This window comes from Dreissena polymorpha, chromosome 4, assembly GCF_020536995.1.
Source record: "Dreissena polymorpha isolate Duluth1 chromosome 4, UMN_Dpol_1.0, whole genome shotgun sequence".
NCBI lineage: Eukaryota > Metazoa > Mollusca > Bivalvia > Myida > Dreissenidae > Dreissena > Dreissena polymorpha.
Window position 1 is genome coordinate 27,719,661 of NC_068358.1, and position 23,223 is coordinate 27,742,883.

The window sequence follows — 23,223 nt, forward strand, 5'->3', positions numbered from 1 at the left end:
TGCGCACAAAGTTGCATTAATTTTTGCTTAAAGTTGTCGCTTTTACATTGATTTATAAAGGGTAAATATTTAGTATAATGTGACCAGAACCAGTGTGGTGATTTTTAACCTACCACCGTTCTTTACTTACGTTCATTTTTCTTTGGGTAAATTGTTCCTTTTAGTTAATATATTAAAAGCGTCCATTGATTTCCGGTAAGCATTGTTGACGTTTAATTCATTGTTGAAAATATGCCTAGAAATTTATCGTTGTATGTCGTTGTATGTTGTTTTTATATCCATTTGTTTAATAAATGTTTATTCTGTTGATAAAGACCAGAATCTCATTATTATGCTTTATAATTAAGTCAAACCACTATTACGTAGCAGGGCTTGAATTACTTTTTTTTTTCAACTCGCAAAAAATTGCTAGTTGTTAATATTTCAACTCGCATTTTTTATTTCCAACTCGCAATACAAGTTTTCATAATAATGCATCCTTTGGTTGATAAAAAGTGATTGGCGATGTTCACTAAGCACTGAAAGGATGGACCTATGTTTATTTTAACTAAAAACTTCAAAGCAACATTGTAACACAATTGAGTGTAAAGAGTATTTTTTTTTATATCAGAACATTGGTAAAATTCTATTTTGGGCCTCGTAAAGAGATGACAGTCGGGTGTCGGCGCACTTGATTGTTCGGTATTCAAATTAAAAGAAAAAGTCAAAGCCGACGGGAATACATCCTGAGAACGTTTTGGCCAAACATCAATCAAATAAATGATAAAAATTTGCGGATGAAAATTACTTACTGACGAAGTTTGGTCAGCTCTGTGTTCCACACATATTTCGCAGAACATCTTACACACATTGCCGTCTTGGTCTCTCTCCGTGTTCAAAGTTATTTTTAGCTCGTCTTCCCATTTCTTAACTGTTTTGGGACTGGGATTAGTTCTTCGGCATTTCTTTTTATCTGGTTCGGCCTCGGCTTTTTTGTCTTCCACAGAGGAGACGGAGGAATTCGCCACAAAAAAGCTAGTTATTTTTTTAGTAGACGACATTTTTGAGTTTTTAAATCGTCTGCTAAACGTGTTCCGTCTATTTATAAGAATGAGGAATTAACGAAATGAGCTTCGTTTTAAAAAAAACTTCATACTGAATAACTATCGCCAATTTTCACTTAAGAAGGGAATAACATACTTTCAATTGCAATAATATAATTTTCAATGTTCTTTACTAACTATATCGGCAGAAAGATACAGTGCAGAGCGTAAATATATTTTAAAAAATATTTCGTAAAATTATTTCTGCTAGAACGGAAGTAACCGCTGAAATACATTATGCAAATTAGGGTAATTCCAATTTTCAGATCTATTTTTAGATCGAAACTAGACGGGGTTTAATTATTTTCGTACTTGGTCGGAAGACTTTCGATCGGCGAACAAATCTTGTATTTAATCCAAGATCTTTAAGCACCTTGTTTGTTTTTTCCCCAACTCGCAAAAAATGGCGAGTATCTAAATGTTGCACTCGCATTTTAGACGTGTTTTTTAAAATGTACTCGCAAATGGCCTGTTTGCGAGTGCTTAATTCGAGCCCTGACGTAGATCTCAACTGTATCACTATGGAAATGTCCGAGTAACGCCGCATGAGCAGATAGTATAAAAGCGCGCGTTTCTTCTATGAAAAGTCAGTTCAGGTCGAACCTCAAAGACCTCGTGAAGAGGCCGGTAGGACCTGTAAATAAACTCTGATTCAAAAAAAAAATGAAAAGTCAGTTGTACTGCCGACTTCGTCGAGTTAACATCGCGAAATTAGGTAATTAAATTATATTATTAACATACATTAGGGACTTTGGGCACATAGAGACTGGCTATCCTCTTCAAACGTTCTGAGAGCCTTGAAGTTGGATTCCTACCCCTCAGCAGCCCGGGTCGCTAATAGTTGATATATAAGTCACATACCTTCACACAACACTACAAGGCTCCATACCTAGGGTAACGAGTCACACAGACTCGGAGTCATAATGAAGTGTTCCGAGACATAGGTCTCCATACATAGTCTCGAGGTCATAGGTCTCCATACATAGCTCCGAGACATAGGTCTCCATACATAGACCCGAAGACATAGGTTTCCATACATAGTCTCGAGGTCATAGGTCTCCATACAACGTCTCGAGGACATAGGTCTCCATACATAGCTCCGAGGCATAGGGTTCCATACATAATTCTGAGACATCAGCGTTTTTTTTCCCCAAAGGGGAAAGGTACCTGTACCCCTACAATTGGGAATTTTTCGAGTCGTGAAATCTTCAAATTGGGAAAAAACGAGTCGCGAAATCAATGAATTGGGAAAAATTCGAGTCGCAAAATTGATGAATTGGGAACCTTTAAAATGCATGTAATCTATCATAAGGGGCTATATTCTGCATCACAAAGCATTTTAAACTCTAGGTTTTGACAGAAAAACTACAGTTCGGTTATGATATTTTGACTATCGTATCATGTCATGTGAAAATTGTGTTATTGCCACTTCAGTTAGAATGTGCCTGTCAATTGGAAAAATATCTTCCAGTGATAGGCATAAGCACTGAGGTTGCATAAAAAATAATATTAATAATTTTGTTTTAGCCCTCAAGTCTTACAAGCCCTGCAATGTTTCATGTGAGTTAAATTAAAAACTTAAAAACTAAACAAAAACAACAACAATGGATCTTGTACTGGTTTGACATCTTTTAACAATAGACAGTGAGAATAGTCACACGTAACCAAAATGAGTTTTTAGAGTGGAATGCTTTAACAATAATTTTCAAAGGTAAGTCTTATATTTTGTTTTGATTTTTTTTCAAATCATCAAATAAGATATTAAGATCATCTGCCATTAAATGCTTATGTATATGTTGTAAATAACTATAGGATTTTACACCCATGTCTCATTATTTTTAATTTTATGTTAAACTTTTATTTGTTTATATTCGTATCCGAATAGTTACTGTCCGGATTTGACACTTAAAAAACTATACATAGAAGTAATATGCGCATTTAACTCAATACGGTTACGTTTTTTTTTAATGTCAACACAAAATTAGTGTTGAGAAAGTTTATTGATGTAAGGAAGACTGGTCTTAGCGATGGAATTCTTTCACGGGAAATATCGATCACTCGTCGCGGTTATGTAATCCATTCACATTTTACACAGCGGTTAGAGTTGCGCCCCATTTGAAAAGTTTTGTTTACTTTCTACGCAACAATGTCCTGCGAAAATAAATGGTCGAAAATGAAAGGCTCGACAATATCAAAAGATATTTCCAGCGAAAATAAAAGGCACTGGCTATTGGGAACGGCACCTAAAATCGTTCGGAACGGTAGATATCGAGATTGGGAAAGGTCCGGTGCTAAAATTGGGAAGCCTCCGGTAGGCTTTGGGAAAGGTACCGTTCCCCGGTACTAGTTAAAGAAGGAAAAAAAACGCTGGACATAGGTCTCCATACATAGACCCGAGGTCATAAGCGTAAATAGTGGGGTTCGAGGTCATATGAATATAGCATTTGATTACATTTGATTTACTGTTCAAAACCAATTATTGTATTAATAACCAATCATAAAGCAAGGTAGCTTGAGGAAAATTTTATACTATTGTATTGTGCTTTGGGTTATTGTCTGAACCATACTATAAAGACCGACGCTCGGTCGAAGGCACGTTACACCAGAACATGACGTCATTAGGAGCACTATTATTCAAGCTCATCTAGTGGAGATCGAACATGGAACTTTTGGGTCGCAATGCGGACGACTTATACATTTTACTACTGCAACATATTTTCCCTTATCAAAACAGATAGATAGACATCATATTCAATAGGGCTCAAATCGGTACAGAAAAAAATCGGATTTGCAGGTGGAAAAATACCTGCGGATCCGGGGTAATGCTTTTGCCAACGATACCGAGTCGGGTCGCTAATTTACGAAATAGACGATGCAGAGTTTATTTGATGAAGCGTTTGAAGCGTTGTTTTAAACCCAAGTTAAGAGAATATACGCACCTTACGCATGTATGTCGACGTATGGTAGTCTTAAAATTGTAAACAGATTTTCGACAAATACATGGTGAATTTCTAAAATGGAACTATAAAATCTATATCGACTTCAATTTTTAAATGGCATTTAAAGCAAACATTAAAATCGCATTGACATTTAAGTACGAAACGTTTTTGTTCAAAGTTTAAACAATATAATTGTGTATGTGTTTTGCATCGTTCTAGCGATAATTTGCTTTGCGTCGTTCTAGCCATTTATGTGACTTGTACTGTTCTAGCCATTATGTGCTTTGTATCGTTCTAGCCATTATGTGCTTTATATCGTTCTAGCCATTATGTGCTTTATATTGTTCCTCGTGTTTTTTTCGACCTGCCGACCCGACTCAAAGAAATGTGTTGACTGGTTTAATTCCCTAATATTGTGTACGCCACTGTGATTGGTTTTTACTTTCCCCAGGTTGTAAGGCAGGAGAATTCACGTGCGATGACGGTAAATGTGTCCAGTCTACACAGCACTGCGATGGTGATGTAGACTGCCAGGACGGAAGTGACGAGGAGGGATGCGGGGTTACCACCCACCGCCCATGTACGTACTTTAAAGATGTATCAATACCAACAGTTACCTATTTAGATATCAGTGGTTTGTTGTAGGTTTAAATAAGTGCATTCCGTAAAGAATATAATAGGGGAAGCTTTAAGATCACGTCGAATCCTAACACATTAAAGCACATTACATATTTGTTAATAAAGAATGAGAAATCGAACTTATCTTCAGTTATGACTGTGTACATCTTTACTTATTCTCGTTTCCTAATATCCACTCACCATGCATTTATATCAATGCCTTGTGAAGTCAGCAGTCTATCATGGCCATTTAAAGTCAAAGGTATGTCAAGGCCGTGTTATGTCAAGGGAATATCAGGGCTGTGTTAAATTAAAGTTATGCTACGTCTAACAATATTTGTTTAAACATGTTTACTTGTAGCTGGTACCCCGATCACCCCGCCCTCCTGTGTGTATATCGAGGCCATGGCAACACCGGGAGCCATTCAGCCGCAGGACATATCTGTGGATGACCCGGAAGTAGAAGCCAGTAAGGAGAATATCCGGCCCGGACGGGAACCACTCAAGTCCTACAAAAACACACTCGCAGTGAGTGACTATCACATTGTAGCACGTGTTAGCGGCGCTTCTTTGTGCGATTTTTTCTTAAACCTTTTACTGTAAAATCATTATTGTTTGTAAGACGTTTGTTAATTTTGTTGACATCCACGAATCTTAACAAAACATAACGGAAATGGATGTATCGTTGAATTTTTTTGAGTTTTGTCCAAAATAATAAATCAAGTAATTTACGAGTTCACGAAAAAAAATAATCATTTTAAAAAAACAACACGCAGTTCCATGCGATCGAATATAAATACTATTTCAATATGTTTTGGTGTTCAATATAAATAAAATAATAAATAAATATATATGTTTCATTAATGTAAAAATAGTAGTCGCAATATTCAATCACGTGTTGCAGTCTACCCTTCTTGTGTGTTTTTCTATTACTTTATTCTTCAGTTCAATACCAATAAAACAATAAATAAACAAACATGCAGTATACATGTAGATATATTCCACTCTTCATCAGAGGCTTGAAAAAAAATGCAAATATTCCCAAAATCTTAATTTCATGTTTGTACAATACGAAGTATTTTAGCAAGTTTGTTGTTTTTTGCTGTTATCTTCAAATAAAATTTATCTACAATCGGTGTTGAAATTGATGTTGATTTCATATTTGCATGAACTATATAAAATAACACAACAAAAATCCAATCCGTCTATTGGCTAGAATTCTCAAATGTTTGGACTCCATGATCCAGAATGAAGTTGTTGGAAATCAACTTGCTAATTACAAATGTATTAATATTATGTACCAAATAATTCGATAATATATCACGCCATAGTTTCGTCAGTGAAAATAACATTAAAACTATATAACGGTAAATAGATTATATTTTCAAGCAAATTTAAGACCTCTTGTATTTAATATTGGCAGAAATAATATCAATAGTAAATCAGCATATTTCTAGCACAACAATATGTATTGAGATGAAGTTTTGTTTAACCATTTAATATGCCCTTCCTTCGTATTGAAATGCCAGAAGCATTCAAAAACATGAACAGATCTACATTTCGACAAATATTACATATTAACAAAGTGAAACTTCTATAACATTTAGTGTCTCTTTTAAGAGCACCCATTTTCTGCAAACAGGCTTACAGATTCGATATGCTCATTAATTAAAGGTGATTTTTATGGGGCTGAAATTTGCTGAAACAAATCGCCCGTGTCAAGTCAAGGGTATATCAAGGCCGTTTCAAGTCAAGGGCATATCAAGGCCGTTTTAAGTCAAGGGCATATCAAGACCGTTTCAAGTCAAGGGCATATCAATGCTGCTTCAAGTCAAGAGCATATCAAGGCCGCTTCAGTCAAAGGAATTTTAAAGGCCGTTTTAAGTCAAGAGTATGTCAATGCCGTTTCAAGTCAAGGGTATAGCAATGCCATTTCAAGTCAAGGGCATCTCAAGGCCGTTTCAAGTCAATGGCAAATGAAGGCCATTTCAAGTCAATGGCAAATCAAGGCCATTTCAAGTCAATGGCAAATCAAGGCCATTTCAAGTCAATGGCAAATCAAGGCCATTTCAAGTCAGTGGCAAATCAAGGCCATTTCAACTCAATGGCAAATCAAGGCCATTTCAACTCAATGGCAAATCAAGGCCATTTCAAGTCAATGGCAAATCAAGGCCATTTCAACGGCCCTACTTGGAGTGTTAACAGATTGTATTACATATGAGCCTCGCTCTGTTCAAACGGACCTTACTACATGTGCGTAATGTGTCGTCCTTGATAAGCCTGCGTAGTCCACGAATACAATTAGGGACAACACTTTCCGCTTTTATGGTATTTGTCGTGTAAAGAAATTCTCTTCTAAGCGAAGAGAGTTGTCGCGGACAGTGGCGTCCCTTTTTACTCCGTGCGAACTGCACAAGCTTATCTGGGACGACACTTTACGCACATGTTTGAAGTCCTTTACCCCAAACGCAGCTCACATTGTGTGACGGTGTTTTGTTTTTGTGTTTTATAGATCACTGTAACTCTGCCCTTTGGAACCCCGGTGGAATCAATATGGCTGCCCTTGTCGGAAAACGTCGCCGGCTTCACAGTCCACGTGAAGCGGACTGGACAACTGTTTCCGGTCCAGGATGGCAAGGTAGGTAGCCATAATATTTATTTTCGAGGGAATGCTACATATGTTAGCTGAGTATTGTAAAGTCATTTTTACTCACGAAACAATGCAATTCGCTGAGTTTGTTGATAGACGAATATAGCACAAGCACTGGAAAATAATTGACCCAAATTTCTATTTTTTTCAAATTCATAAAACCACGAATTTTCCTATCCACGACAGTGTTTTTTCCATTCAAAATCGGGTCCGGTAATTGGCCCCAATTCTAATTGAAAAACGTATATATTTTTCCCAAATGGGTGCTAAAAATTCCCAATTTAAGGTTTCCGAAAAAATAATTTTAGATTTTAATTTTGTGTTTATCTCCCATTCATTTAAGTTCCACCTTAGTAAATATAATACTTAACACACTTATATTCTCAATTTTGAAGCACTTTTAAGCAAAACAACAACAACACTAATTTCCCAAATATTGTCAAAACGCCTCTAATTTTCTCAATCCAAAGGGACCCAGTCCCAAAACGATGGAAAAAAACGCTTCACGAAAAAGGCAATTTTACAAAAAAACATTTAATTTCATGCTGACAAATATATATGATTTGACAGTATTTCTGATAGAGAGAATGATAGATTCGTTAGGTGAGTTTGATAAAAGAATGAATATGAGCATCCCGGTTGAGGTAAGGGACAGGCGTCGGTAATTTGGTAGAACTCTAGACTAAAAATCGGAGGATTGCGGGTTTGACGCCCAGCCCTTGTGTTAGTTTTGGTATGACATGAGCCTCGTTCTAGTAAAACCTGGCTTAATCCTTTGCATGCTGGGAAATTTGTCGTCTGCTAAAATGTCGTCTGCTGAATTTCTAAAATTAGCATGTTCTTCGATTTTTTTCAAAGAATACTATCAGAATAGCAAACAGTTTGGATCCTGATGAGACACCACGTTCTATGGCGTCTCATCTGGATCCAAAGCAAACAGTTTGGATCCTGATGAGACGCAACGTTCTGTGGCATCTCATCTGGATCCAAACTGTTTGCAAAGGCCTTTAAAATTCGGTTCCCGCACTGAAAGGTTTAATCCATGTGAGTCACGTGTTGCCCCATATCAGCCTGTGCATTCCACACCGGGTAATAAGGAACGACACAAAAGTACGGTTTAGGCGGAAGGTATCGTCCCTTACAAGCCTGGGGTGGTATTCCAGAAACATCTTAACTCATTTCTTAAATAATTTCACTTAAGTTCAAAATTACAATCTTTTGTATTTCGTTACTAAATAAGGAAACACATGTTTTTTGGTATTCCTTAAATAACATTGGCATAATGATGTTATTTAAATGTATATCTTGATGCCAATCTATTGCAATATCAGGGTTCGCCAAAACTTGAAAAATCTGTCAGTCATTCGGACTGACAGACTTGAATTTTGTGTCAGTCCGAATCAGTTTCTGTCAGTCCCACTGTCCGACTAAACTATAACAGCAAAACACAACAAAAGAGAGTACCTTTTTGATGTTTATTGGTTTTGATCACATTAAAATACAATAAAAACATGTCCAAAGTCGATATAATAAAACAATTATTATAATAATAATAAACCACATATAAACCAGAGGTATTCTTTTTAGACTTCTTTTTGTCAAACTGTTACTTAGCCTGCACAGCTCTACAAATCCGTGTTCTTGAAAAGTTAGGGTGACATCCAATCAAGTTTGACTTAATTGCACACACCCATTCACACTACTTTGGATGACTTCAATTTCTGTTTATAAGCCGATTTCACAAGTTCTAAAACAACACCTATTGTTAAAATATTTTCTCTTAGCTGAGGTGGTTGATTTCCAGGTTCAATTAAATGAATCTCTTTCACACCTATTTCTTGATAGAAAGGCCTATGATAATAACCACCATTCATTCTTGTTGTCTGAAATAACACAACACATATTGCTACAAACTATGAACAACAAATCAAAACATAAATATCCCTATGTCCGAATTTTAAAATATCCGAAATATAGTACATCGGGTGAAAAATCTAATTTTGATTTCAGAAATTGTTGGTGTGTAAATTAAAATATATCCTTCCCAGAACAATATAATAATGAACTATTTAACAGAAATGCTCACAAATGCCTGTTGAAAGAAGTTTTCATGCAGTTTTTGTTGTGGAGAAAATAAATGGAACAAATAAAATGGCGGACGCACTCGATTGCTTTTTTAACAAAGACCGTTGATTTTGAACTCGCATGTGATAGTCAATTCTAATCCAACTTTAAACATCAAAACATCAAAATGAAGGTAAGAAAAAAAGGATTTTGACAGAAGTTGAACAAAAAGCATTTACCTTCTATTAATCCAATAGTATATTATACACTTTAAGTGATCTTTTTGAAACCATTTTTCATCCGATTGTGTCGGTCAGTCGGACCGATTACCTTAAATCACTTGTCGGTCCTTAGAAAAATTTGCCGGTCAGGACCGGCGGACCGACGGTTTTGGCGAACCCTGCAATATGAAATGAAACACTTAAGAAAATTTCCCAATTTAAGGATAAGAATAAAATTTAACTTAAGATGCGTCTGGAATACGACCCCTGTATGAACAACACAAATTAATCTAGGGTTACCCTTTACGCGAACGAGGATTAATGTATCAGCGGCAATCTTCCGCCTACCTCTGATTCTAGGCGTGCAGTTGTGTGATCTCAGTTGATTTATGTGTGGTTTACGGCACTGTTTACTATTATTTGTGCATTGATCATCGCTGACGAAGGTCGCTGCACCATGACCACGGCGGTGTGCCAATAAACATGCATGTAACACACGGGGCAAGAAGACGGATTTAAGAAGACCCTTAAAGGGACTTGTTCACATTTAAAAAAAAATTTTGAAACACAGAATTAGGTACGGTAATTCACAGAACTATGATGCGTTGAATAATCTTTACTAACTATAAGAGCAAGAAAAACAGTTTGATTAAATATTCCACGGGATTCTAGCCTGGACCTCTGGTATCAAACCTACTGAGCCTCCCTTGTGCCATACAGGCTTGAGTAAATAATTGAGAGACATTAACGCTATATTATTACTATACCTATTTCCCAAATAAGCAAAGAAAACGTTACCCTCGTTAGATTATTTAACCGATTTTGAATGATTCGCTTCGATTTTGTCATGCAGGCTTTAGTAAATAATTGAGAGCCATTAACCCTTTGTAAATACTTACGTATTTGTCCAAACATCAAAGAAAACGTTACATAAGTTTGGTTATTTTACCAATTTTGCATGATGAGGGCCATAAATATTCAAAAATTTGTAGCACGTTTCTAAGTCAGGAGTGTTCTTTTTTCTTCTTTCAACATAATGTGTAATTCTTTTCTTAAATATTTGACAATAATTTATAAAATCGTCATTTTACCAAACTTTGTGTAAGTACCTTTCAGAGAGTTAATAAAGGACCCATGAGTGCACATTATATCTTGCACAAACTCTTCCCTTTCAGATATTCGGACCCACGGATACAGTCAGCCTGCGCGGACAGTCGGTGGACGGTGTCGTGGTGACCATGACCTCGCCTGTGCGTCCCGCGCGGCCCTACTACGTCGAGCTGGAGATCAGCGCCTGTATAGATGGTACGATGTTTAACCCATTTATGCCTAGTGGACTCTCCCATCCGTCTAAATTGTATCAATTTATTTCCAAAATTAGGGATGTCTAGTATATTTATTTCTATATTTAGAATATTTCTTACAGAAATTCCTTTAAGCAAGCAGCGCAGACCCAGATGAGGTCTCATCTGGGTAAACGCTGTTTGCCAAGGCCTTTTTTCCAGACGCTAGGCATAAATGGGTTAAATACGATCTTCCATAAATGAAATTACTGATTCATTAAATGTTTATTCAATATGTATAGAACACGGTTCCTTTTCAAATGTAGAGATCAAATAACTGTCATAGCCACCATTTTTGCGCCTCTGTCATTTGTTATTCTTTTAACCCTTTCAGTGCGGAAACCGAATTTTGAAGGCCTTTGCAAACAGTTTGGATCCAGATAAGACGCCGCAGAACGTGGCGTCTCATCAGGATCCAAACTGTTTGCTATTCAGTTTCTGATAATATTCTTTGAAAAAAATCGAAGAAAATGCTAATTTTATAAATTCAGCAGACGACATTTTAGCAGACGACATATTTCCCAGCATGCAAAGGGTTAAGCGATGAAGTTGTTCCCTTGAGTTTCAGCGTCTTTGCTTTCACGAAAGATAGCATGAGCCTTGTTCATGAGCCTTGTTCATGAGCCTTGTTCATGAGCCTTGTTTTAGAAAGACGGGGCTAAATGCAGGCCCTTATAGTGTCGTCCCAGTTTGCCTAGGATAATCAAAGAAACAGTTTTAATGTTCGCAAATCCTGAATTATCGTTTACATGAGATCTCCTTTAAACAAAACATTCCAAAAAAGCGGGAAGTGTCGTCCCTTATAGGCCTGTGCATACTACATAGACTCACCTGGAATGGTACTTCTAGCTCATGCATTAAGCCCAATTTTCCCCGAACCTGGCTCATTTATAAGACAATTTTTTTTATAAAATGTCCTCTACCAGTATAAAAGATATAACATAATATATCTGCCTCATAAAAAAAACTTAAAAAAACTGTTGCACACTCAATCCTATCAGTGCGGGAACCGAATTTTGAAGGCCTTTGCAAACCGTTAGATCCAGATGAGACGCCACAGAACGTGGCGTCTCATCAGGATCCAAACTGTTTGCAATTCTGATGGTATTTTTTGAAAAAAAAATCGAAGAAAATGCTAATTTTAGAAATTCAGCAGACAACATTTTTGCAGACGACAAATTTCCTAGCATGCAAAGAGTTAAGGCGCTGTACTCAAGCCTCCTTGTTTTATCGTTTTCAGTGAGGATTGAGTCCACCACGCCAGTTGTTGTGACCAAACCTACTCCTACTGGTATGTATAGCTTACATGGGGAGCGCCATCAGGGTCACAGTGGTGTAGTGGATATGATGTCCGCCTAGCGGTCGGGAAGTAGCGGGTTAGATCCCCACTGTGGGAGCGTTCTTTAGATTACCCCTATAAACACCAAGTACTGGTTCTAGTCCCAGGAAACGGACTCGAGAGTGTTTCAAATAAGCCTGAGGCCCTATGCTCAATCGAGCTACAATAAATAGGTTTACTATAAAGCGCAAGCACAAGGGCCTAGTATCACGAACGTACATAAGACAATAGTCTTACTCAATTTTGAGTGATTTGTATGCCCCCGGATCGAATGATCTGGGGGTATATTGTTTTTGCCCTGTCTGTCTGTCTGTCATTGTATGTGTCTGTCTGTGTGTCTGTCACAAAACTTTAACCTTGGTCATAACTTTTGCAATATTGAAGATAGAAAGTTGATACTTGGCATACATTTGTATCTCATGCAGCTGCACATTTTGAGTGGTGAAATGTCAAGGTCATCCTTCAAGGTCAAAGGTCTTTTTTTCTAAAATAGCTGCCGTGCGGCTTAAAAGCGGCGCAATAGGGGGCATCTCTTGTTTTAATTGTTGAGATGCGTTTGCTCCATTTGGTGTTCACGGATTTTTATGAGTTTTTAGTCACCCTGAGTTTGAATAGAAAATTATGCATATTAATTCTTTCTGAAATTTGAGATTGTTCGTGATCTAGCCGGTATTCTTAATACTTATCCGAGTGGAAACTGAAATCTCATCTTCAGTGTTGAGCTCAAAATTTGAGCTTGTTTATGATACCAGGCCCTTAAAGTACAATCACCAGTTTCAATAGTTCAGAATTGTCTGCTTATTTGGGTTTAGTGTGATGCCATTAAATGGCGTAAATCGCATTTTTTCGGCCAATGACCTTATTTTGTCATATTAACTTGAGCTCAATCTAGTGTGTATGTTCAATAACTTAAACTCAATCTAGTGCGTATGTACAATAACTTGAGCTCAATCTAGTGCGTATTTACAATAACTTTAGCTCAATCTAGTGAAAAGAAAAAGTGTGTTTAACCTGTAAGCGCCTTTAACCAAAACGTATCCCGTGTTTGTAACCACTAAGATACCGATTCATTGCTGTCTGTTTTTGTTGAGACGATATTTATTATCGTGCTAACGTGCGGCATGTTGTTCTAACTAGTCGCCAGCGCAAATTGGCAGTATGTCGCACGCAAAACTTTAAATCGTACATATTGTTCCATGAAAAAAGCATAAACAACTTGTTTTAGGTTAACCTTTTCCCTTTAATGCAACCTGTTCACTGGTCGTTTCGGCCGATTAACCGGTTAACCTCTTAAATCCCTAAAAAATAACAGTGCTATAAATATTTTGAGCCTCGTTTTGAGAAAACTGTGCTTAATACATGTGCGTTAAATGACCTCCCAGATAAACATATGCAGTCTACACGGGCTAATCAGGGACGACACTCTTAAAGTGGATTTTTGCTAAGAAGAGATCTTTAAAAAAATGCAATACAAGCGGAACGTGTCGTCCATGTGCCTGTGCTGAATCCACAGTCTAATCTGGGACGACACTGTACGCACCTGCATTAAGCCCAGATTTCCCATAACGGGGCTTTAAAAGTTTAAAGATCATGTACAGAATGCACAGAGAGGATGCTAGACGGTGACTCCCGGTACGTCCGGGTCGAGGGATCCACCTCAAAACCGGGTAACGAGCCTGAAGACGCTCTACTTCCGGAATCCGGTCCCGTGTCATGCTGGCAGCCGGTCGACTCCGACCCCCTCCCGCGACTGACCTTAAACATCCTCAGTGCTGGTGACGCGCTGGTTACAAAGCTGCAGATGACTGTACGGGGAGTAACCATCGTTATGGTGGAGTACCTGCCGAGTTCGTTTATGCCGGTAAGTTTAAATTGTCATAGTTCTGTAAAATCAGAATTATTTGCGGGACATTAACCCATAAATGCCAAGTGAACTCTCCCATCATTCAAAATAGGATCAATTTATTTCCAAAATTAGGGATGTCTAGTATACTTATTTCTATATTTAAAATATTTCTTACAGAAATTCCTTTCATGCGGCGTCTCATCAGGGTCTACGCTGTTTGCCAAGGCATTTTTTTCTAGACGCTAGACATAAATGAGTTAATTTTTTGTTGATTTCGTGGGTTTACTTAACACGAATTTAACACAAACAAATCGGATATTGATAAGCAGTGTGTGGTGACATTTATCGTCATAGTGTTCGTATCATCTTTATATGTTGTTTATTTCTCAAATGAACACTTACTTTATACAAAATGAGGTATTCTACGCATGTAATTCCCAATATTTCTGCCTTTACCTCCGATATTTAAGCATGTACTTCCCGATAGTTCTGCCTGTACTCCTGATATTTAAGCCTGTATTTCTAGATATTTCAGCCTATACTTGCCGATATTTCAGCCTGTTCCTCCGATATTAAAGCTTGTACTTCTCGATATTTCAGCCTGTTCGAGTGCTCAGTGACGCTACCGTGCCCTCCGACATAGAGTTTTCGTCGCCGTCCGGGAAATCCGCGCGGGTCATCCAGATCAAATTGGTCCCCGCCGCAGGCACTCCCATAAAACTGTGTGGGCTCATTGTGACCGCCTGCTTCGAACCACTAGGTAAAGTAACAAAGTAAAAAATATCACTTGATTAATTTAATTATCGTATTGTCTGGGTTTAACGTGTAAAATTTAAAGTTTAAGACGAATTCCCTTATTTCATACCTTTTTTTCAATTCTGTCCGTATAAAAGACGCGCTTGTGTATAGAGTATATGTTTTTCAGTGGGTTATAGACTTTGATGGTTGCACAAAACTCGATTTCAGTTCAACATATACAATTATAGTGTTTTTTAATTGAAAATGTAAGAATACTAGTTTTTTTCCATCAAATAAATCGGCGTATTTATAAGGTTCAGTTATTTTTCCTGATAAATGAAAATGCGCGTAGAATATTCACAAACATATGTTTATCTTAGTGCGCCATCATCACAAAAAGCTGAAATGTCTCTGATATTTAAAAAAAATAACAGAACCTACATTTATTTTTATAATTATTTCAGTGAAGACGACAGCTCCCACAGTGAGCTCGATAGAATCTTCAACATACACCAGCACATACACAATGACCCCCTCATCCTCAAGTTTATCTTCAGTCACAAGTTCACAAGAGTCGACGTCTTCTACAGCATCCTCTGAGTTCTCTACTTCTTCACCGTATTCATCTGAGTCATCTACTGCCACGCCGTATTCCTCAAAGACATCAAGTGCTACACCGTATTCATCTGAGTCCTCTACTTCTACACCGTACTCCTCAAAGACATCAAGTGCTACACCGTATTCATCTCAGTCCTCTACTTCTACACCGTACTCCTCAGAGACATCAAGTGCTACACCGTATTCCTCAAAGACATCAAGTGCTACACCGTATTCCTCTGAGTCCTCTACTTCTACACCGTACTCTTCAAAGACATCAAGTGCTACACCGTATTCTTCTGAGTCCTCTACTTCTACACCGTACTCCTCAAAGACATCAAGTGCTACACCGTATTCCTCTGAGTCCTCAACTGCTACACCGTATTCCTCCGAGTCCTCTACTGCTACACCGTATTCCTCAAAGACATCAACTGCTACTCCGTATTCCTCAAAGGCATCAAGTGCTACACCGTATTCTTCTGAGTCATCTACTTCTACACCGTATTCCTCAAAGACATCAAGTGCTACACCGTATCCCTCTGAGTCCTCTACTTCTACACAGTCTTCTGAATATTCATCTTCTACGCCGTCTTCTGAGTATTCATCTTCTACGCCGTCTTCTCAATCATCATCTTCAACACCGTCTTCTGAATCTTCATCTTCAACGTCGTCTTCTGAGTCATCAACTTCAACGCCGTCTTCTGAGTCATCAACTTCAACACCGTCTTCTGAGTCATCAACTTCAACGCCATCGTCTCAATATTCATCTTCAACGCCGTCTTCTGAGTCATCATCTTCAACGCAGTCTTCCGAATATTCATCTTCAACGCCGTCTTCTGAGTCATCAACTTCAACGCCGTCTTCTGAATATTCATCTTCTACACCCTCTTCTCAGTCATCTACTTCTACACCGTATTCTTCTGAATCATCCATTTCAACAACGTCTTCTGAATATTCAACATCTACACCAACATCTTCTGAATATCCATCATCTACAACGTCTTCTAAATATTCAACTTCTACAACGTATTCTGAATCATCATCGTCTACAACGTCTTCTGAATATTCATCTTCAACGCCTCCTTCTGAATATTCATCTTCTGCGGCTTCTTCTGAGTCATCAACTGCCGCAGCATATTCTGAGTCATCATCTACCCCGCCTTCTGAATCGTCATATTCTACAACTTCCTCTGAATCTTCGTTACCTTCTACAATTTCTTCTGAGTCGTCGTTACCTTCTACAACTTCTTCTGAATCGTCGCTACCTTCTACAACTACTTCTAAGTCTTTGTTACCTTCTACAACTTCTTCTGAATCGTCGTTTCCTTCTACAACTTCTTCTGAATCGTCGTTACCTTCTACAACTTCTTCTGAATTGTCGTTACCTTCTACAACTTCTTCTGCATCGTCGTTGCCTTCAACAACTGCTTCTGAGTCGTCATTACCTTCCACAACTGCATCGGAGTCGTCAACTTATTCACTGTCTTCTGAAGCTTCGACAAGTTCATCTCCCTATTCATCGGTCACGACAACACCAGGTTAAGAGATTTTTTAACTTTAAGGATATTATAAAGTTAATAAGTATTAAATAGACAAAATAAACAAATAAAACAAGCACATTTAATTGTAAGCGTTTATTGCTATGTTTACTTTGAATAATTAACATTAACATGTGTTGATGTCTGTACAAGAGACCATGTTTACAATGTAATTGTATGCCCATTTGATAGGATATTGTTTGTAAAAAGAACAACTTAAAAACTTACTGAGAAGATAAGAGAAGATCGCTTTTTACAATGGACCCTGCATTACAAATTCATTCTCATAAGAGATGTGTTTATTTTCCCCTGGCTCAGATTTGGAAAACATACGGAAAAAATATGTTAGGGTAAACTGTAAAGATGTGTCGTGTTAACGGCAACTGATTGAGCTGCGCCGGGGTTTGATGCATAGTTTCGTCCCAGATAAGGATGTGCTGTCAACATAGGCTCATCATTAACGACACATGGTTTTGTAAAGGTTAAACGGATTACTCTTTTAAATAAAAATCCACACTAGACGAAGTGTCCCTTCCGGGCTCAAACTGGAAAATACCTGTAAATACAGTAAAATCATAATAATCCGTGAGTCATAACTTTTCGATGATTTTCAGGGCTGACTGATCCCAACATTTAACATTAAAAACTCTGAATGAGAACCATGCAAATCCTCTTTTTGATTTGAAAACCACGACAGTACGTTTACATGAAAAAATAAACACACGAAATTTTATGTCGACGAAAATAAATGAATATAAAGTAAGCAAACATAGACCTCAGATATTTCTGTAACAAGGCCCCTAATTTATCCCTTTCTCTCCCTATAGAGGTTTGTTTGGAGCCCTTGACAACAAGCCGGGCCCAGTACGAGTACAGCTCACAGGGGCCGTTGTCTGGGAACGGAACCTTCGATGGCGAGCCCTGGAGGCCCCTTTTTTCCGACGCTACACCGGCATTGACCGTCAAGTTCAGGTTTGTTCGCGCGTGTTTTGAAAACATGATAGATCTTGTTTGTATGTGTGTTTGGGGGGGGGGGGGCTGGGCTTTATAAGTCTGCACAGGTTGCGCCATGGTCTTTTTTGTTGTTTATAATTTTCAACATTTACTTAATTTTCCTATCCAATTCTAATAGCTTTTTATCCGTAAATATTTTATTGCAGACATTGTTGTTCTTAATATGGCCCCGTTCTCTTTCCCAAAATTGTGAAAAAACACATTTGATTTCAGGGCGGCGATGCAGGTGCGGCAGGTAACTCTGCGCGGCTCCACCCTCACGGCGCTCCTCGAGTACCAGACACCCGCGGGCGCCTGGGAGACTGAGTATGACAAGGACGGCAGACCTAGGGTAACTCATGTCTACTGACTCTCGTAGTTCAATTGTTAACGAGGGCTTTCTTATATCTCCAACTAGAAATGGCGCGGCAGAGGCCGACGCGTATCCCCACGCCGCATGTTTGACCCAGGGGGTGCCCAAGGTTTGATAATGGGGCCCTGCATAGTTGAGATTGACCGTATTGTCATAAGAGATGTTCAGTATCAATTTGAAGTAAATCGATGTAGAAATGAAGAATATATATTAAAAGGCAATTTTGGGTGGGCGTGGTCTATGTGGGTGAGGGCGAGGTCGCCCCAGGGTTGGTAATGGGGCCATGCATAGTTGAGATTGACTGTATTGTCATAAGAGATGTTCAGTATCAATTTGAAGTAAATCGGTGTAGAAATGAAGAAGTTAAAGTAAAAGGCAATTTTTGGTTGGCGTGGTCTATGTGAGCGGTGTCGCCCCAGGGTTGGTAATGGGACCATAAATAGTTGAGATTGACCGTATTGTCATACGAGATGTTCAGTATCAATTTGAAGTAAATCGGTGTAGAAATTAAGAAGTTATAGTAAAATGCAATTTTGGTGGGCGTGGTCTATATGGGCGGGGCGCCCCAGGGTTGGTAATGGGGTCATGCATAGTTGAGGTTGACCGTATTGTCATAAGAGATGTTCAGTATACATTTGAAGTGAATCGGTGTAGAAATGAAGAAGTTAATGTTAAATAACATAACAAAATGAGTGAAAATATCTGCTTTGGCCCCACCCCAACCCCCATAACTTTTGACCCAGGGGTCATATCAAAATTCAAAATAGTGCAGGGTCGCACATATGCTCATAGCTACCATGTGTGTAAGTTTCAGGGTTTTAGTGCTTATTGTGTAGGAGGAGATAATGGCCAGGACGGACGGACGGCGCAGATAACCACAATTTTCCCACGCTTTTCAAAAAGCATGGGGATAATTACAATGTTTATTGGGTTTACTGGATTATATATATATGCACAGGCTAATCAGGGGCGACATTTTCAGATAATATGATACTCTTCTAGCGAAAATCCAGTTTAAACGGAAATTGTTGTCCTTGATTAGCCTGTGTGTATTTCACAGTCTCATCTGGGATGAAGCTTAACGCACATGCATTAAATCCCCATTTCACAGAGCAAGGCTATATACATGTGTTTGTATATCATTCCATGCAGCAAGTTTAAAGTTTTCTTTGCATAGGCCTGTTGTAGCCAATATGATTAAGTATTTACTTGCGTCAGATTTTCGGATACACCGCAAGACACCATCGAACAAGGTATATCCATGTCAAGGATTTTGTCCGAAGCTATTAAGTATCCACCCCATGCTATCTAAAACTTATTTGTAGCCAATATGTTTAAGTATGTATCTTGGGTCATGTTTTGCGAGAGAACACATACAATGAGACCAGTAAACTGCAGTCAAAATGTTTGTTCGACACTTCGGACTGGCTTTAGGTATGTTTTTTTTTAATAATTTATGTCACGCAATGTATTTCGAGTTTGTCAAAAAATGGACTTGTTTAACTATGTTGTAATTCATTTGTTTCTGTTATGTCAGGTTTTTCGATTGGACAAACCGGATGTGACCACCAAGTTCCGGTTCGCGCCGGTTAAGGTCACTGCTCTGCGTGTACGTATTACATCCGGGGGCGGCGCTTATCTTCAAGTGGAACTGTACGGATGCCAAGTTGGAGTCATAGGTAACGACTTATAAGTATTGCTGTATTTATTTCAAACCATTTTACCTCCATTGCATCAAAAGGTTTAATGAACCATTTAATTGAATAACACCAGTATTTGGTGTCTTCTGGGGAGATCTAACGATAACTCTCTCAGTGGGGATCGAACCCGCGGACACCATATCCATTACGCCACAGAGACCCTCGTATTGCATTTATTTGGAGTCATATATAGCCGCTCGGCAATATTGCATTATTCGGAGTCATAGGTAAATACTTGTCAATGTTACATTATGTGTAGTCATATACATGCTACCACTTGTAAACATTACATTATATGTAGCCATGGGTAATTACATGTCAATATTGCACGCTTTTAAATCATAGGAAACTTCTTGTCAATATGTCATTGGTCACTACTTCTCAATATTACATTATTTGGAGTAATAAATAACCACTCGTCAATCTTGCATTATATGGAATTATTGATAACTACTTGTCAAGATAACAGTATATGTAGTAATAAGTAACTACTGTCAATATTACACTATATGTAGTCATATGTAACTACTTGTCAATATTACAATTATGTGTATTTTTGTAACTGCGTGTCAATATTTCATTATTTGGAGTCATATGTAACTACTTTTAAATACGGCATAAAAAGGAGACATTTTAACCGCTTGTCATTATTGCATTACTTGCAAACCCAGTAACTATTTGTCAATATTACATTATTTGAAGACATAAATAACATGGCAATACATTATACATTGAAGAAATATGTTGTAAATACTGCATTATTTGCAGACATAGGTAACAATTAGTCAAAATTTCATAACTTTCTGACATTTGTTTCTACTTGTCAATATTAGTTTATTTGCATATATAGTTAAGTACTTGTTTATATTGAATTATTCGGAGTCATAGGTTGTTTCTTGTAAATACAGCATTATTTGGGGTCACGGGTAACAATTTGTCAATGCAATATTATTTGGAGTCACTGGTAACAATTTGTCAATACAGCATTATTTGGAGTCACTGGTAACAATTTGTCAATACAGCAATATTTGGAGTCACTGGTAACAATTTGTCAATACAGCATTATTTGGAGTCACTGGTAACAATTTGTCAATACAGTATTATTTGGAGTCACTGGTAACAATTTGTCAATACAGCATTATTTGGAGTCACTGGTAACAATTTGTCAATACAGCATTATTTGGAGTCACTGGTAACAATTTGTCAATACAGCATTATTTGGAGTCACTGGTAACAATTTCTCAATACAGCATTATTTGGAGTCACTGGTAACAATTTGTCAATACAGCATTATTTTGAGTCACTGGTAACGATTTGTCAATACAGCATTATTTGGAGTCACTGGTAACAATTTGTCAATACAGCATTATTTGGAGTCACTGGTAACGAATTGTCAATACAGCATTATTTGGAGTCACTGGTAACGATTTGTCAATACAGCATTATTTGGAGTCATTGGTAACAATTTGTCAATACAGCATTATTTGGAGTCATTCGTAACAATTGTCAATACAGCATTATTTGGAGTCTCTGGTAACAATTTGTCAATACAGCATTATTTGGAGTCACTCGTAACAATTTGTCAATACAGCATTATGCGTAGTCATAGATAACCACTTGTTAATAAAATTGCATTTTTTTGGAGTCATAGGTAACAACTTGTCAGTATAAAATTATTTGCAATAATAGGTAATCATATGTTAATAAAATTGCATTATTTGAAGATCTAGGTAACAACTTGTCAATATTGCATTACTCTCAGTCATAGATAAGCACTTGCAAATACTTCATTAATTGGAGACATATGTAACCGCATATCAATATTTGATTATTTGGAGTCATACGTAACCTCTTGTCAATATTACATTATTTGGAGTCATACGTAACCTATTGTCAATATTACATTATTTGGAGTCATACGTAACCAAGTGTCAGTATTTACTATATTTGGAGTCATACGTAACCAATTGTCAATATTGCATTACTTGGAGTCATACGTAACCGCCTGTCAATATTACATTATTTGGAGTAATACGTAACCAATTGTCAATATTGTGTTATTTTGAGTCACAGGTAACTACTGTCAATATTGCATTATTTTGAGTTATAGGTAACTGCTTGTTGATATTGCATTATTCGGAGTCCTAGATAACAACTTGTAAATCATGCATAATTTTGCGTCATATGTTACCACTTGTCAATATAATGACATATTCATTTTCACAAAATGCAAGGGCTAACTAAAATAAAAAAACATGTTCTTTACACAAATGCTGCAAGGAGTTATTATCTCTTTACTAGTGACACTTTTAAATGTTGAACATTAAGGACATCAGTGTGCTTTGAATTTGTTCTCCTTACAGAGACTACGACACCCTCCGTGACGACAATGTCAGAGTCCGTTCTCACAACAGTTAGCAGTCTACAAGAGTCGAGCTCCACCACAGGTTAGTTTAAACCTATTTATGTCGGTTCGATTGCATTAAAAGCCTAAGGCTCATTGAAACTCTCTTACGTCCATTCCTAGATGGAACCAGTACTTGTGATAAAATTTACTATTGACACTAAACTTAGATCCTCCCAATATTAATACATCAAGCAAAATAATACTTTACTTCATAAATGCAATCTTGTTCTGTCAACATTATGTGATTTGTGTTATATGCACTTAAAAACAAATACTCACATATTTTGGGATTGTCATGTCATTCAAAAGTTTTGAATTGATATCAAACACTTTATTTTCAACAAGTTAGAAAGGTTAAAAACCATTGAACTAAATTTTGCAATAACATCATTCTGCAATTGTACAATAGCTGATTCCAACAATGCACACATGATAAACTCTATGGAATTATTAACAACACTAATAGACGCTTTTGTTTATTTTTTTAATAATATAATTTCAATCGAGGAATTAATCGCGACTACGCAAACTAAATAACATATATTGTATAATCGCTGGGTGCTTTTTATCTCCAATTAGTACACCTATCCTATAAAACTACTTTAAATACATGTATACTTTTTAACAAAGGTAAACCTACCTTAAAGCAACAAACACGTTTTCCCTTATTTTACCCATATCTTCATGTACTCTTGTAATGCTTTCCCATATTAGTGAAAACCTTGAAATCATGTTTGAAATTCACACTTTTTTAAACATATTTTATCCACAACAA

At 37.4% G+C, this 23,223-nt stretch overlaps 1 protein-coding gene across 1 annotated transcript in view; it reads left to right on the plus strand.

The window, feature by feature from the left end:
• The window catches only part of LOC127878309 (uncharacterized), a 157,697-nt gene that overhangs the window by 68,590 nt on the left and 65,884 nt on the right, over positions 1-23,223 (plus strand). Inside the window, exons 34-45 of the mRNA XM_052424831.1 lie at positions 4,473-4,601; positions 5,001-5,167; positions 7,152-7,277; positions 10,750-10,879; positions 12,158-12,208; positions 13,855-14,117; positions 14,703-14,862; positions 15,305-16,975; positions 17,803-17,947; positions 18,203-18,320; positions 19,879-20,020; positions 22,405-22,488. Of these exons, the coding sequence (XP_052280791.1) occupies positions 4,473-4,601; positions 5,001-5,167; positions 7,152-7,277; positions 10,750-10,879; positions 12,158-12,208; positions 13,855-14,117; positions 14,703-14,862; positions 15,305-16,975; positions 17,803-17,947; positions 18,203-18,320; positions 19,879-20,020; positions 22,405-22,488 (3,186 nt within the window). The remainder of the gene's footprint in view (positions 1-4,472; positions 4,602-5,000; positions 5,168-7,151; positions 7,278-10,749; positions 10,880-12,157; positions 12,209-13,854; positions 14,118-14,702; positions 14,863-15,304; positions 16,976-17,802; positions 17,948-18,202; positions 18,321-19,878; positions 20,021-22,404; positions 22,489-23,223) is intronic.